The sequence below is a fragment of the Ascaphus truei genome, unplaced genomic scaffold (genome assembly GCF_040206685.1).
Source record: "Ascaphus truei isolate aAscTru1 unplaced genomic scaffold, aAscTru1.hap1 HAP1_SCAFFOLD_1507, whole genome shotgun sequence".
In the NCBI taxonomy this organism is placed as follows: Eukaryota; Metazoa; Chordata; class Amphibia; order Anura; family Ascaphidae; genus Ascaphus; species Ascaphus truei.
In genome coordinates, this window is record NW_027454394.1 from 48,542 (window position 1) to 63,587 (window position 15,046).

At 53.0% G+C, this 15,046-nt stretch overlaps 1 protein-coding gene across 2 annotated transcripts in view; it reads left to right on the top strand.

Moving 5' to 3' along the window:
- The window catches only part of LOC142476220 (voltage-dependent L-type calcium channel subunit alpha-1F-like), a 61,614-nt gene that overhangs the window by 31,278 nt on the left and 15,290 nt on the right, over window positions 1-15,046 (top strand). The window contains exons 22-29 of one of the 2 annotated variants that reach the window (XR_012791444.1): window positions 146-205; window positions 1,392-1,498; window positions 2,084-2,171; window positions 7,414-7,521; window positions 8,146-8,198; window positions 9,190-9,336; window positions 9,938-10,139; window positions 11,140-11,371. Coding sequence is in view for 1 of the 2 variants with exons in the window: in XM_075581712.1 (XP_075437827.1) it covers window positions 146-205; window positions 1,392-1,498; window positions 2,084-2,171; window positions 7,414-7,521; window positions 8,146-8,198; window positions 9,190-9,336; window positions 9,938-10,139; window positions 11,213-11,371 (924 nt within the window). In the remaining variant the exon portion in view is untranslated. The remainder of the gene's footprint in view (window positions 1-145; window positions 206-1,391; window positions 1,499-2,083; window positions 2,172-7,413; window positions 7,522-8,145; window positions 8,199-9,189; window positions 9,337-9,937; window positions 10,140-11,139; window positions 11,372-15,046) is intronic. The other variant, XM_075581712.1, reaches the window with a different exon arrangement.

Genomic DNA, 15,046 nt, shown 5'->3' on the forward strand with positions numbered 1-15,046 from the left:
CACTGACACCTGAGGCAGAGTGACACTGACACCTGAGGCAGGGTGACACTGACACCTGAGGCAGGGTGACACTGACACCTGAAGCAGGGTGACACTGACACCTGCGCACCCGGCTGCCACATGCCTGTGTTACTTGTTTTTGCAGATCCTCGGATATTTTGACTATGCTTTTACCTCCATCTTCACTGTGGAGATCTTACTGAAGGTGACAAGACCCCGTGCTTAGTCCTCTCCTCCTCGATGTCCCCCTCCAGTTAGTGTCCTTGCACCGTTCCTGTACGGAGTGTACGCCTTCCCCCTGTGTATCTCCTTCCTCACTGTATCTGACCCTCCTTTGTTATACTGAAAGGTTAGCTCTCTCTCCCGCAAAGGACAGCGTGCATGGCAGAAAGAAATAAGGGTGTGTATATATATATATATATATATATATACACACACACACCTTTCTATATTATAAAAAAAAGTTTTGTCCGCCCTTCTGTGAGACTAGCTCTAATGCACATAGCCTGGTGGCAGATATGGAGAGTCAGATAGCTATAACGTTCAGACTGAAAGCAGACGAAGAAATAAAGTGTCAGGTGGCAAGTGAGGAGAAAGTAAGAATGCTGGAGAGGGAGAGGCGGAAAGAATTGGGGGCATCATAAGGTATTAAGAGGGAAGGGGGGGAGAGGTGGGGGGAAAAGAAGCGATGGAGAGGAGTGGGGGAAAGAGAAACGAGGGAGAGGAGTGGGGGAAAGAGAAGTGAGGGAGAGGAGTGGGGGAAAGAAGCGAGGGAGAGGTAGGGGAAAGAGAAGTGAGGGCGAGGAGTGGGGGAAAGAAGCGAGAGAGAGGTAGGGGAAAGAGAAGCGAGGGAGATGTGGGGGAGAGAGAAACGAGGGAGAGGAGTGGGGGAAAGAGAAGCGAGGGAGAGGTGGGGGAAAGAGAAGGACGGAAAGGAGTGGGGAGAGAGAGAAAGTGGGGGGACAAAAATCAAACCCGTCATTATTTTGCGGAGGGTGGCGTTGGTGTCCGAAATGCGCATGGGCTGAGCCCTAGTGTGTGTGTGTGTGTGTGTGTGTGTGTGTGTGTGTGTGTGTGTGTGTATATATATATAGACACACACAAACACAAAATGGACCAGAAGACAATTGACAGGTTATTCAAGTGAAATTGTCATAATAATGTGTCTTCAGGACGATGTCTTAAACTCTGCTCTTTTCTGACCTTTGCCTACTTGCCTAATATCTCTCTCCTCATCCTCCTTCTATTCCCCCTCCCTCCGATCTCTTCTCATTCTACAAAGGCTCCCCACCCACCTTCTCCTTTTTATCTCCCTGTAGCTGTAGCTCTCGCTGTAGCTCTCTCTCTCCTCTCTCTCTCTCCACCCCTCATCCTCTCCTTGCTCCCCCTAGATGATGGCGTACGGGGCATTCTTACACAAGGGCTCTTTCTGCAGGAACTGGTTCAACCTCTTGGACCTGCTCGTGGTCAGCGTGTCTCTCATCTCCTTTGGCATTCAGTAAGTCAGGAGCCCTCTTCCCATCCTCGGGCCACTCTGGAAAGGGTCAAACTCTCTCTCCTCTCCAGCAAAAGCCCAAATGTACCTACCTTGAGGAGGCGAGATTTCGGGGGATCTATGTATCGGTGCAATTTTGGAACATAACCGCTGTATTTTCACACTGCACCTATCTATCAATATGCAGTAACGTTAGTACAGTTGATACATTGATGCAAGGTGGATCTACTGGCCTGGTCCTACTGGCCTGGTCCTACTGGCCTGGTCTTACTGGCCTGGTACTATTGGCCTGGTCCTACTGGCCTGGTCCTACTGGCCTGGTCTTACTGGCCTGGTACTACTGGCCTGGTCCTACTGGCCTGGTCCTACTGCCCTGGTCTTACTGGCCTTGTCTTACTGGCCTGGTCTTACTGGCCTGGTCCTACTGGCCTGGTCTTACTGTCCTGGTCCTACTGGCCTGGTCCTACTGGCCTGTTCCTACTGGCCTGGTCTTACTGGCCTGGTCCTACTGGCTTGGCCCAACTGGCCTGGCCCTACTGGCCTAGCCGTTCTGTTGGGGGTCTCACCTTGTGCCTGTTAATCCCGTAGCTCCAGCGCTATCTCCGTGGTAAAGATCCTGCGTGTGCTGAGGGTGCTACGTCCACTGAGAGCCATTAACAGAGCCAAGGGACTGAAGGTAACGCATCTCATAGCAAAGCTACAGGGTCGGGAGCAGAGGTGCTGTCACAGGGTGGGGGGGATAGGGCGGGGAACAGAGGTGCTGTCACAGGGTGGGGGGGATAGGGTGGGGAACAGAGGTGCTGTCACAGGGTGGGGGGGATAGGGTGGGGAACAGAGGTGCTGTCACAGGGTGGGGGGGATAGGGTGGGGAACAGAGGTGCTGTCAAAGGGTGGGGGGGGATAGGATGGGGAACAGAGGTGCTGTCACAGGGTGGGGGGATAGGGTGGGGAACAGAGGTGCTGTCACAGGGTGGGGGGGATAGGGTGGGGAACAGAGGTGCTGTCACAGGGTGGGGGGGATAGGGTGGGGAACAGAGGTGCTGTCACAGGGTGGGGGGGATAGGGTGGGGGGGATAGGGTGGGGAACAGAGGTGCTGTCACGCGGTGGGGGGGATAGGGTGGGGAACAGAGGTGCTGTCACAGGGGGGGGGGGGATAGGGTGGGGAACAGGTGCTGTCACAGGGTGGGGGGGATAGGGTGGGGGGGATAGGGTGGGGAGCAGAGGTGCTGTCACAGGGTGGGGGGGATAGGGTGGGGAACAGAGGTGCTGTCAAAGGGTGGGGGGGATAGGGTGGGGAACAGAGGTGCTGTCACAGGGTGGGGGGGATAGGGTGGGGAACAGAGGTGCTGTCAAAGGGTGGGGGGGATAGGGTGGGGAACAGAGGTGCTGTCACAGGGTGGGGGGGATAGGGTGGGGAACAGAGGTGCTGTCACAGGGGGGGGGGGGATAGGGTGGGGAACAGGTGCTGTCACAGGGTGGGGGGGATAGGGTGGGGGGGATAGGGTGGGGAGCAGAGGTGCTGTCACAGGGTGGGGGGATAGGGTGGGGGGGATAGGGTGGGGAACAGAGGTGCTGTCACAGGGTGGGGGGGATAGGGTGGGGAACAGAGGTGCTGTCACAGGGTGGGGGGGATAGGGTGGGGAACAGAGGTGCTGTCACAGGGTGGGGGGGATAGGGTGGGGAACAGAGGTGCTCTCACAGGGTGGGGGGGATAGGGTGGGGAACAGAGGTGCTGTCACAGGGTGGGGGGATAGGGTGGGGAACAGAGGTGCTGTCACAGGGTGGGGGGATAGGGTGGGGGGATAGGGTGGGGGGGATAGGGTGGGGAGCAGAGGTGCTGTCACAGGGTGGGGGGATAGGGTGGGGAGCAGAGGTGCTGTCACAGGGTGGGGGGGATAGGGTGGGGGGATAGGGTGGGGGGGATAGGGTGGGGGGATAGGGTGGGGGGGATAGGGTGGGGAGCAGAGGTGCTGTCACAGGGTGGGGGGGGATAGGGTGGGGAACAGAGGTGCTGTCACAGGGTGGGGGGGATAGGGTGGGGAGCAGAGGTGCTGTCACGGGGTGGGGGGGATAGGGTGGGGAGCAGAGGTGCTGTCACAGGGTGGGGGGATAGGGTGGGGAGCAGAGGTGCTGTCACAGGGTGGGAGGATAGGGTGGGGAACAGAGGTGCTGTCACAGGGTGGGGGGATAGGGTGGGGGGGATAGGGTGGGGAACAGAGGTGGTGTCACAGGGTGGGGGGGATAGGGTGGGGAACAGAGGTGGTGTCACAGGGTGGGGGGGATAGGGTGGGGAACAGAGGTGCTGTCACAGGGTGGGGGGGATAGGGTGGGGAACAGAGGTGCTGTCACAGGGTGGGGGGGATTGGGCGGGGAACAGAGGTGCTGTCACAGGGTGGGGGGGATAGGGCGGGGAACAGAGGTGCTGTCACAGGGTGGGGGGGATAGGGTGGGGAACAGAGGTGCTGTCACAGGGTGGGGGGGATAGGGCGGGGAACAGAGGTGCTGTCACAGGGTGGGGGGGATAGGGTGGGGAACAGAGGTGCTGTCACAGGGTGGGGGGGATAGGGCGGGGAACAGAGGTGCTGTCACAGGGTGGGGGGGATAGGGTGGGGAACAGAGGTGCTGTCACAGGGTGGGGGGGATAGGGTGGGGAGCAGAGGTGCTGTCACAGGGTGGGGGGGATAGGGTGGGGAACAGAGGTGCTGTCACAGGGTGGGGGGGATAGGGTGGGGAACAGAGGTGCTGTCACAGGGTGGGGGGGATAGGGTGGGGAACAGAGGTGCTGTCACAGGGTGGGGGGGATAGGGTGGGGAACAGAGGTGCTGTCACAGGGTGGGGGGGATAGGGTGGGGAACAGAGGTGCTGTCACAGGGTGGGGGGGATAGGGTGGGGAACAGAGGTGCTGTCACAGGACGGACAGAGGTCAGGGATGAGGTTAATATTAAGTTACTGAGTTCATGAGTTACTGTATTGTATTGTATGTCTTTATTTATATATAGCGCCAAAAGTGTACTCAGCGCTTCACAAAGAATATAGTACAGGGAATTCTAATAATACAATAAGTGCAGCAAAGTTAGACAATAGGAAAGGAAATCCCTGCCCTGAAGAGCTTACACTCTAAGAGGTTTGATGGGAAACTTACAGAGACAGTAGGTGAGGGAATAAGTGCTGTAGATGGCAGTGCTTGGCCACAATGTGTGGTAGGAGTGACTGAGTGTGGGACAATAGCCATGAGGGCAGGCTGTTGGGTGGCTTTGTGGGGTGAGTTTTAAGGTTAGTCAGTATTAAAATGAGAGGGTTAACACCATTTACAGGGGAAGAGATGGCAGGGAGGCATGGGTGAAATCAGGTGTGTCTGTCTGGGTTCAGGACTAGGGGGGATCCCCAGCAGCAGGAAGGAGTAGATAACGGGTGTGAATAGAGGATTTGTGGGGGTGCTTTTTATTGAGGGGTAAATAAGTTGTTGGGAGAGAGGTGTATAAATAATGGTGGAGTGGGGAGTGGGGAAGTTGGAGAGAACAGAGACATTCACTACGGAGTGAGGAAACAGTAAACAGAAAAAGCAATTGGGAGGGCATAGTAAGATGCACGAGGAGAGGCTTCCCAGGTAATGGGGGATAGAAAGAGTACAGAGAATCACAGCGTATCGAAAGTTAAGTTCTCACTGTTGCAAAGTTGTTGTGCAGAGTCCGATCTTCCTCGAATCTTCACCTCCAAAATGAACTCTGCCAGACACTTTTGATGTTCCACTTACAGTATGACGGGACCCAGCCATATGGCTTCACAGCCAAGATATTCTGTTTTAAGTACACTGATCCCACGCAATTGAATAACAATTAAGGGAGGGGTCTGCCTATCAGCTCACAGAAACATACCCAATAGTTCATTCAATTTTAATTTCTCTTGAAGGTAGAAATTCAGTTCAACGAAACATACCTGTTTGAAGAGATAAATCAGAAAGCTAATCCAACGCTCTCTTCTTTTCTCGGTGACGCTTTCTCTCCCTCTCTCAGGGGTACTCGCGCTCTCCTCCTGAGTGAAGCTCTTTCTCCCTCTCTAAATGATGTGCTCTCTTTCCTCCTCTCAGTGACGCTCTCTCCTCTCAGTGACACTCTCCATCCTCCTGTCAGTGACACTCTCCATCCTCCTGTCAGTGACACTCTCCCTCCTCCTGTCAGTGACGCTCTCTCCTCTGAGTGACGCTCTCTCCTGTCAGTGATGCTCTCTCTCCTCCTGTCAGTGACGCTCTCTCCTGTCAGTGACGCTCTCTCCTGTCAGTGACGCTCTCTCCTCTCAGTGACACTCTCCCTCCTCCTGTCAGTGACGCTCTCTCTCCTGTCAGTGACGCTCTCTCCTGTCAGTGATGCACTCTCCTGTCAGTGACACTATCCCTCCTTCTGTCAGTGACGCTCTCTCTTCTTAGTGACACCCTCCCATCTCCTGTCAGTGACACTCTCCCTCCTCCTGTCAGTGACGCTCTCTCCTGTCAGTGACGCTCTCTCCTGTTAGTGACGCTCTCTCCTGTCAGTGACGCTCTCTCCTGTCAGTGACGCTCTCCTCTCAGTGACGCTCTCTCCTCTCAGTGACGCTCTCTCCTCTCAGTGACACCCTCCCTCCTCCTGTCAGTGACACTCTCCCTCCTCCTGTCAGTGACGCTCTCTCCTCTCAGTGACGCTCTCTCCTGTCAGTGACACTCTCCCTCCTTCTGTCAGTGACGTTCTCTCTTCTCAGTGACACCCTCCCTCCTCCTGTCAGTGACACTCTCCCTCCTGTCAGTGACGCTCTCTCCTCTCAGTGACACTCTCCCTCCTCCTGTCAGTGACGCTCTCTCCCCTCAGTGACACTCTCCCTCCTCCTGTCAGTGACGCTCTCTCCTCTCAGTGACACTCTCCCTCCTCCTGTCAGTGACACTCTCCCTCCTCCTGTCAGTGACGCTCTCTCCTCTCAGTGACACTCTCCCTCCTCCTGTCAGTGACACTCTCCCTCCTCCTGTCAGTGACGCTCTCTCCTCTCAGTGACACTCTCCCTCCTCCTGTCAGTGACACTCTCCCTCCTCCTGTCAGTGACGCTCTCTCTTCTCAGTGACACCCTCCCTCCTCATGTCAGTGACACTCTCCCTCCTCCTGTCAGTGACGCTCTCCTCTCAGTGACACTCTCCCTCCTCCTGTCAGTGACGCTCTCTCCCCTCAGTGACACTCTCCCTCCTCCTGTCAGTGATGCTCTCTCCTCTCAGTGACACTCTCCCTCCTCCTGTCAGTGACACTCTCCCTCCTCCTGTCAGTGACGCTCTCTCCTCTCAGTGACGCTCTCTCCTCTCAGTGACGCTCTCTCCTCTCAGTGACGCGCTCTCCTCTCAGTGACGCTCTCTCCTCTCAGTGACGCTCTCTCCTCCTCTCAGTGACACTCTCCCTCCTCCTGTCAGTGACACTCTCCCTCCTCCTGTCAGTGACGCTCTCTCCTCCTCTCAGTGACACTCTCCCTCCTCCTGTCAGTGACGCTCTCCTCTCAGTGACGCGCTCTCCTCTCAGTGACGCTCTCTCCTCTCAGTGACGCTCTCTCCTCTCAGTGACGCTCTCTCCTCTCAGTGATGCTCTCTCCTCTCAGTGACGCTCTCTCCTCCTCTCAGTGACACTCTCCCTCCTCCTCTCAGTGACACTCTCCCTCCTCCTGTCAGTGACGCTCTCTCCTCTCAGTGACGCTCTCTCCTCTCAGTGACGCTCTCTCCTCTCAGTGACGCGCTCTCCTCTCAGTGACGCGCTCTCCTCTCAGTGACGCTCTCCTCTCAGTGACGCTCTCTCCTCTCAGTGACGCTCTCTCCTCTCAGTGACGCTCTCTCCTCCTCTCAGTGACACTCTCCCTCCTCCTGTCAGTGACGCTCTCCTGTCAGTGACGCTCTCTCCCGCCGCTCTCTCTGCAGCACGTGGTGCAGTGTGTGTTCGTGGCTATCCGCACTATCGGTAACATTATGATAGTCACCACACTGTTACAGTTCATGTTCGCCTGTATCGGGGTGCAGCTCTTTAAGGTCAGAGTCTCCCCGTTATCCCCTGTGTGCAAGGTTTGGGGGTTCAGCAGTGTTTGCTGTTTCGCTACCTTGGGGGTTTAGGGGGGTTAGCTGTGTTGAGCTGTGTTTGGGGGGGGGAGCAGTGTTTGGTGGATTAAGCAGTATTTGGAGGGTTTAGCTGTTTGGAGGGGGTTTAGCAGTGTTTGGGGGGATTAAACACTGTTTGAGTTTAGCTGTGTTTGGGGGGGGAGAGAGCAGTGTTTGGGGGGGGATAGAGCAGTGTTTGGGGGGGAGCAGTGTTGGGGGGGAGCAGTGTTGGGGGGGGAGCAGTGTTTGGGGGGAGCAGTGTTTGGGGGGGAGCAGTGTTTGGGGGGGGGAGAGAACAGTGTTTGGGGGGAGCAGTGTTTGAGGGCGGGAGCAGTGTTTTGGGGGGGAGCAGTGTTTGGGGGGGGGGAGCAGTGTTGGGGGGGGGAGCAGTGTTTGGGGGGGAGCAGTGTTTGGGGGGGGAGCAGTGTTTGGGGAGGGGAGCAGTGTTTGGGGGGGAGCAGTGTTTGGGGGGGAGCAGTGTTTGGGGGGGGAGCAGTGTTTGGGGGGGGAGCAGTGTTTGGGAGGCTCAGGCTGTAACCCTGACACCTCCCTCTGCAGGGAAAGTTCTTCAGCTGCACCGATGAAGCCAAGCACACCCCGGAGGAATGCAAGTATGGAGCCTGCATATAACACCCACCCACACACACACCCACGTACACACCCACACACACCCACACACACCTACACACCTACACACCCCCACACACACACCCACACACACACCTACACACACACCCACACACACACCTACACACCTACACACCTACACACCTACACACACACCTACACACACCCACACCTACACACACACACACACACACCTACACACACACACACACACACACACACACACCTACACACACACACACACACACACACACACACACACACACACACACACACACACACACACACACACACACACCTACACACCCACACACCCACACCTACACACCTACACCTACACACCTACACACACACACACCTACACACACACACACCTACACCCACCCACACCTACACACACACATTCACACAAACACACACACACACACACACACACACACACACACACACACACACACACACACACACACCACCTACACACATACACACACACACACACACACACACACAGACACCCACGTACACACACCCACACACACACACACACACCCACCCCACGTACACACACACCCACGTACACACACACACACACGTACACACACACCCACGTACACACACACACCCACGTACACACACACACACCCACGTACACACACACCCACACACCCACACACACACACACACACACACGTACACACACACACACCCACGTACACACACACACCCACGTACACACACACACACGTACACACACCCACGTACACACCTACATACACGCCCATGCACACCTACACACAAACACCCCGGAGGAATGCAAGTATGGAGCCTGCATATCACACACACCTATCAACAAATACATATACACACACGCACCTACCCACAAACACACAGACATATACATACAGATAATTGTATCCCAATAAGTACAGGAACACACATACAGTAACACCCCTATTGTCACTGTGCTTGTATCAGGGGGACGTTCATTGTGTATAAGGACGGGGATGTCACTCACCCCATGGTGCGTGAGAGACTCTGGCACAACAGCGAATTCAACTTTGACCACGTCCTGTGTGGCATGATGGCACTCTTCACCGTCTCCACGTTTGAGGGCTGGCCGGCGTGAGTCTGAGAGAGTGACTGTGAGAGTGAGTGAGGCTGAGACAGGAAAGAGTGAGTCTGAGAGGTGACAGGAGAGAGCGAGTGTGAGGGGGATGGAAGAAAGTGAGTGAGTTAGTGAGGATAAGAGGGGACAGGAGAGAGTGAATGTGAGAGGGGAGGGAAGAGAGTGAGTGTGAGTGAGGCAAAGAGGGACAAGAGAACGTGAGTGTGAGAGTGAGTGAGAGGGGTGAGAGTGAGTGATTGAGGCTGATGGGGACAGGAGAGAGTGAGTTTGAGAGTGAGGGGAGAGAGTGAGTCTGAGAATGAGTGAGTGAGTTTGAGAGGATATGGGAGAGAGTGAGTGTGAGAGGGGATGGGAGAGTGTGAAAGTGAGTGAGTGAGAGGGGAGAGAGTGAGTCTGAGAAGGGAGATTGAGTATAAGAGGAAGGGACTGAGAGTGAGTCTGAGAGGGGAGAGAGAGGCCAGCGTGAGTCTGAATGGAGAGAGTGAGTTTACGATAGGAGGAGAGAGTGAGTGTGAGAGGCGAGAGAGTGAGTTTGCAATGGGGGAGAAGCCAGCGTGACTCCCAGTATAAGCGCCCCCCTCCGTCTGCCTCCCCCAGACTGCTGTACAAAGCCATTGATGCCAATGGGGAGAATGTGGGACCGATTTACAATTATCGGGTGGAGATCTCTATCTTCTTCATCGTCTACATCATCATCATCGCCTTCTTCATGATGAACATCTTCGTGGGCTTTGTGATTATCACCTTCCGGGCGCAGGGGGAGCAGGAGTACAAGAACTGCGAGCTGGACAAGAACCAGGTGACCTCTGCACCCCGGACACTGACCTCATCATACTGACCAGGTGACCTCTGCACCCCGGACACTGACCTCATCATACTGACCAGGTGACCTCTGCATCTCAGACGCTGACCTCATCATACTGACCAGGTGACCTCTGCATCTCAGACGCTGACCTCATCATACTGACCAGGTGACCTCTGCATCTCAGACGCTGACCTCATCATACTGACCAGGTCATTTCACTGCTACCCAGACACACTTATCATACTGACTACTGACTACATGGCTCTGCACCCCAAACATTGTTTGCATCATACTGACCAGTTGACCTCACTGCACTCCGGACACTGACCATATCATACTCGACATGTGACCTCCCTGCACTCCGGACACTGACCATATAATACTCACCAGGTGACCTCCCTGCACTCCGGACACTGACCATATCATACTCACCAGGTAACCTCCCTGCACTCCGGACACTGACCATATCATACTCACCAGGTGACCTCCCTGCACTCCGGACACTGACCATATCATACTCACCAGGTGACCTCACTGCACTCCGGACACTGACCATATCATACTCACCAGGTGACCTCCCTGCACTCCGGACACTGACCATATCATACTCACCAGGTGACCTCCCTGCACTCCGGACACTGACCATATCATACTCACCATGTGACCTCCCTGCACTCCGGACACTGACCATACCATACTTACCAGGGGACCTCCCTGCACTCCGGACACTGACCATATCATACTCACCATGTGACCTCCCTGCACTCCGGACACTGACCATACCATACTTACCAGGGGACCTCCCTGCACTCCGGACACTGACCATATCATACTCACCAGGGGACCTCCCTGCACTCTGGACACTGACCATATCATACTCACCAGGGGACCTCCCTGCACTCTGGACACTGACCATATCATACTCACCAGGTGACCTCATTGCACCTGTGAGATGTCACCCCATGGCACTGACCGATGCACATTCTCTACCTAGCTTACCACTACACCCAAACTGACCAGCTGCCCCCTGCCCTCTGACCTGTGGTCCGTGCGCCCCCTCTCCCCAGCGTCAGTGTGTGGAGTACGCTCTGAAGGCCCAGCCCCTTCGGAGGTATATTCCCAAGGAGCGCTATCAGTACAAGGTCTGGTACATGGTGAACTCCACAGGCTTCGAGTACATCATGTTCATACTCATCCTGCTCAACACCATCGCTCTGGCCATGCAGGTAACACACACTACATACACACACACACACACACACACCGTGTATACACCATGCAGGTAACACACACTACATACACACACACAGACACACACACACACACCGTGTATACACCATGCAGGTAACACACACTACATACACACACACACACACACACACACCGTGTATACACCATGCAGGTAACACACACTACATACACACACACACACACACACACACCGTGTATACACCATGCAGGTAACACACACTACATACACACACACACACACACACACCGTGTATACACCATGCAGGTAACACACACTACACACACACACACACACCGTGTATACACCATGCAGGTAACACACACTACACACACACACACACACCGTGTATACACCATGCAGGTAACACACACTACATATACACACATACACACACACACACACACACCGTGTATACACCATGCAGGTAACACACACTACATACACACACACACACACACCGTGTATACACCATGCAGGTAACACACACTACATACACACACACACACACACACACACACACACCGTGTATACACCATGCAGGTAACACACACTACATACACACACACACACACCGTGTATACACCATGCAGGTAACACACACTACACACACACACACACACCGTGTATACACCATGCAGGTAACACACACTACACACACACACACACACCGTGTATACACCATGCAGGTAACACACACTACATATACACACATACACACACACACACACACACCGTGTATACACCATGCAGGTAACACACACTACACACACACACACACACACACACCGTGTATACACCATGCAGGTAACACACACTACACACACACACACACACACACCGTGTATACACCATGCAGGTAACACACACTACACACACACACACACACCGTGAATACACCATGCAGGTAACACACACTACATATACACACACACACACACACACACACACCGTGTATACACCATGCAGGTAACACACACTACATATACACACATACACACACACACACTGTGTATACACCATGCAGGTAACACACACTACATACACACACACACATACACACCGTGTATACACCATGCAGGTAACACACACTACATACACACACACACCGTGTATACACCATGCAGGTAACACACACTACATACACACACACACACACACACACCGTGTATACACCATGCAGGTAACACACTACATACACACACACACACACACACACACACACACCGTGTATACACCATGCAGGTAACACACACTACATATACACACATACACACACACACACACACCGTGTATACACCATGCAGGTAACACACACTACATACACACACACACACACACCGTGTATACACCATGCAGGTAACACACACTACACACACACACACACACACACCGTGTATACACCATGCAGGTAACACACACTACACACACACACACACACACCGTGTATACACCATGCAGGTAACACACACTACATATACACACACACACACACACACCGTGTATACACCATGCAGGTAACACACACTACATATACACACATACACACACACACTGTGTATACACCATGCAGGTAACACACACTACATACACACACACACACACCGTGTATACACCATGCAGGTAACACACACTACATACACACACACACCGTGTATACACCATGCAGGTAACACACACTACATACACACACACACACACACACACACCGTGTATACACCATGCAGGTAACACACTACATACACACACACACACACACACACACACACACACCGTGTATACACCATGCAGGTAACACACACTACATATACACACATACACACACACACACTGTGTATACACCATGCAGGTAACACACACTACATACACACACACACACACACACACCGTGTATACACCATGCAGGTAACACACACTACATACACACACACACCGTGTATACACCATGCAGGTAACACACACTACATATACACACACACACACACACCGTGTATACACCATGCAGGTAACACACACTACATATACACACACACACACACACCGTGTATACACCATGCAGGTAACACACACTACATATACACACACACACACACACACCGTGTATACACCATGCAGGTAACACACACTACATACACACACACACACACTGTGTATACACCATGCAGGTAACACACACACACACACACCGTGTATACACCATGCAGGTAACACACACTACATATACACACACACACACACCGTGTATACACCATGCAGGTAACAAACACTACATACACACACACACACACACCGTGTATACACCATGCAGGTAACACACATATACACACACACACACCGTGTATACACCATGCAGGTAACACACACTACATATACACACACCGTGTATACACCATGCAGGTAACACACACTACATACACACACACACACCGTGTATACACCATGCAGTTAACACACACTACATACACACACACACACACACACCGTGTATACACCATGCAGGTAACACACACTACATACACACACACACACACACCGTGTATACACCATGCAGGTAACACACACTACATATACACACACACACACCGTGTATACACCATGCAGGTAACACACACTACATACACACACACACACACACCGTGTATACACCATGCAGGTAACACACACTACATACACACACACACCGTGTATACACCATGCAGGTAACACACACTACATACACACACACACACACACACACACACACCGTGTATACACCATGCAGGTAACACACACTACATATACACACACACCGTGTATACACCATGCAGGTAACACACACTACATACACACACACACACACATACACACACACACCGTGTATACACCATGCAGGTAACACACACTACATACACACACACACAGACTGTGTATACACCATGCAGGTAACACACACTACATACACACACACACACACACACACACCCTGTGTATACACCATGCAGGTAACACACACTACATATACACACACACACACCGTGTATACACCATGCAGGTAACACACACTACATACACACACACACACCGTGTATACACCATGCAGGTAACACACACTACATATACACACACACACACCGTGTATACACCATGCAGGTAACACACACTACATACACACACACACACACACACACACACACACACCGTGTATACACCATGCAGGTAACACACACTACATACACACACACACACACACCGTGTATACACCATGCAGGTAACACACACTACATATACACACACACCGTGTATACACCATGCAGGTAACACACACTACATATACACACACACACACACACCGTGTATACACCATGCAGGTAACACACACTACATACACACACACACACACACACACCGTGTATACACCATGCAGGTAACACACACTACATACACACACACACACACCGTGTATACACCATGCAGGTAACACACACTACATATACTGTACACACCGCGTATACACCGTGCAGGTAACACACACTACATACACACACACACCGTGTATACACCATGCAGGTAACACACACTACATATACACACACACCGTGTATACACCATGCAGGTAACACACACTACATATATACACACCGTATATACACCATGCAGGTAACACACACTACAT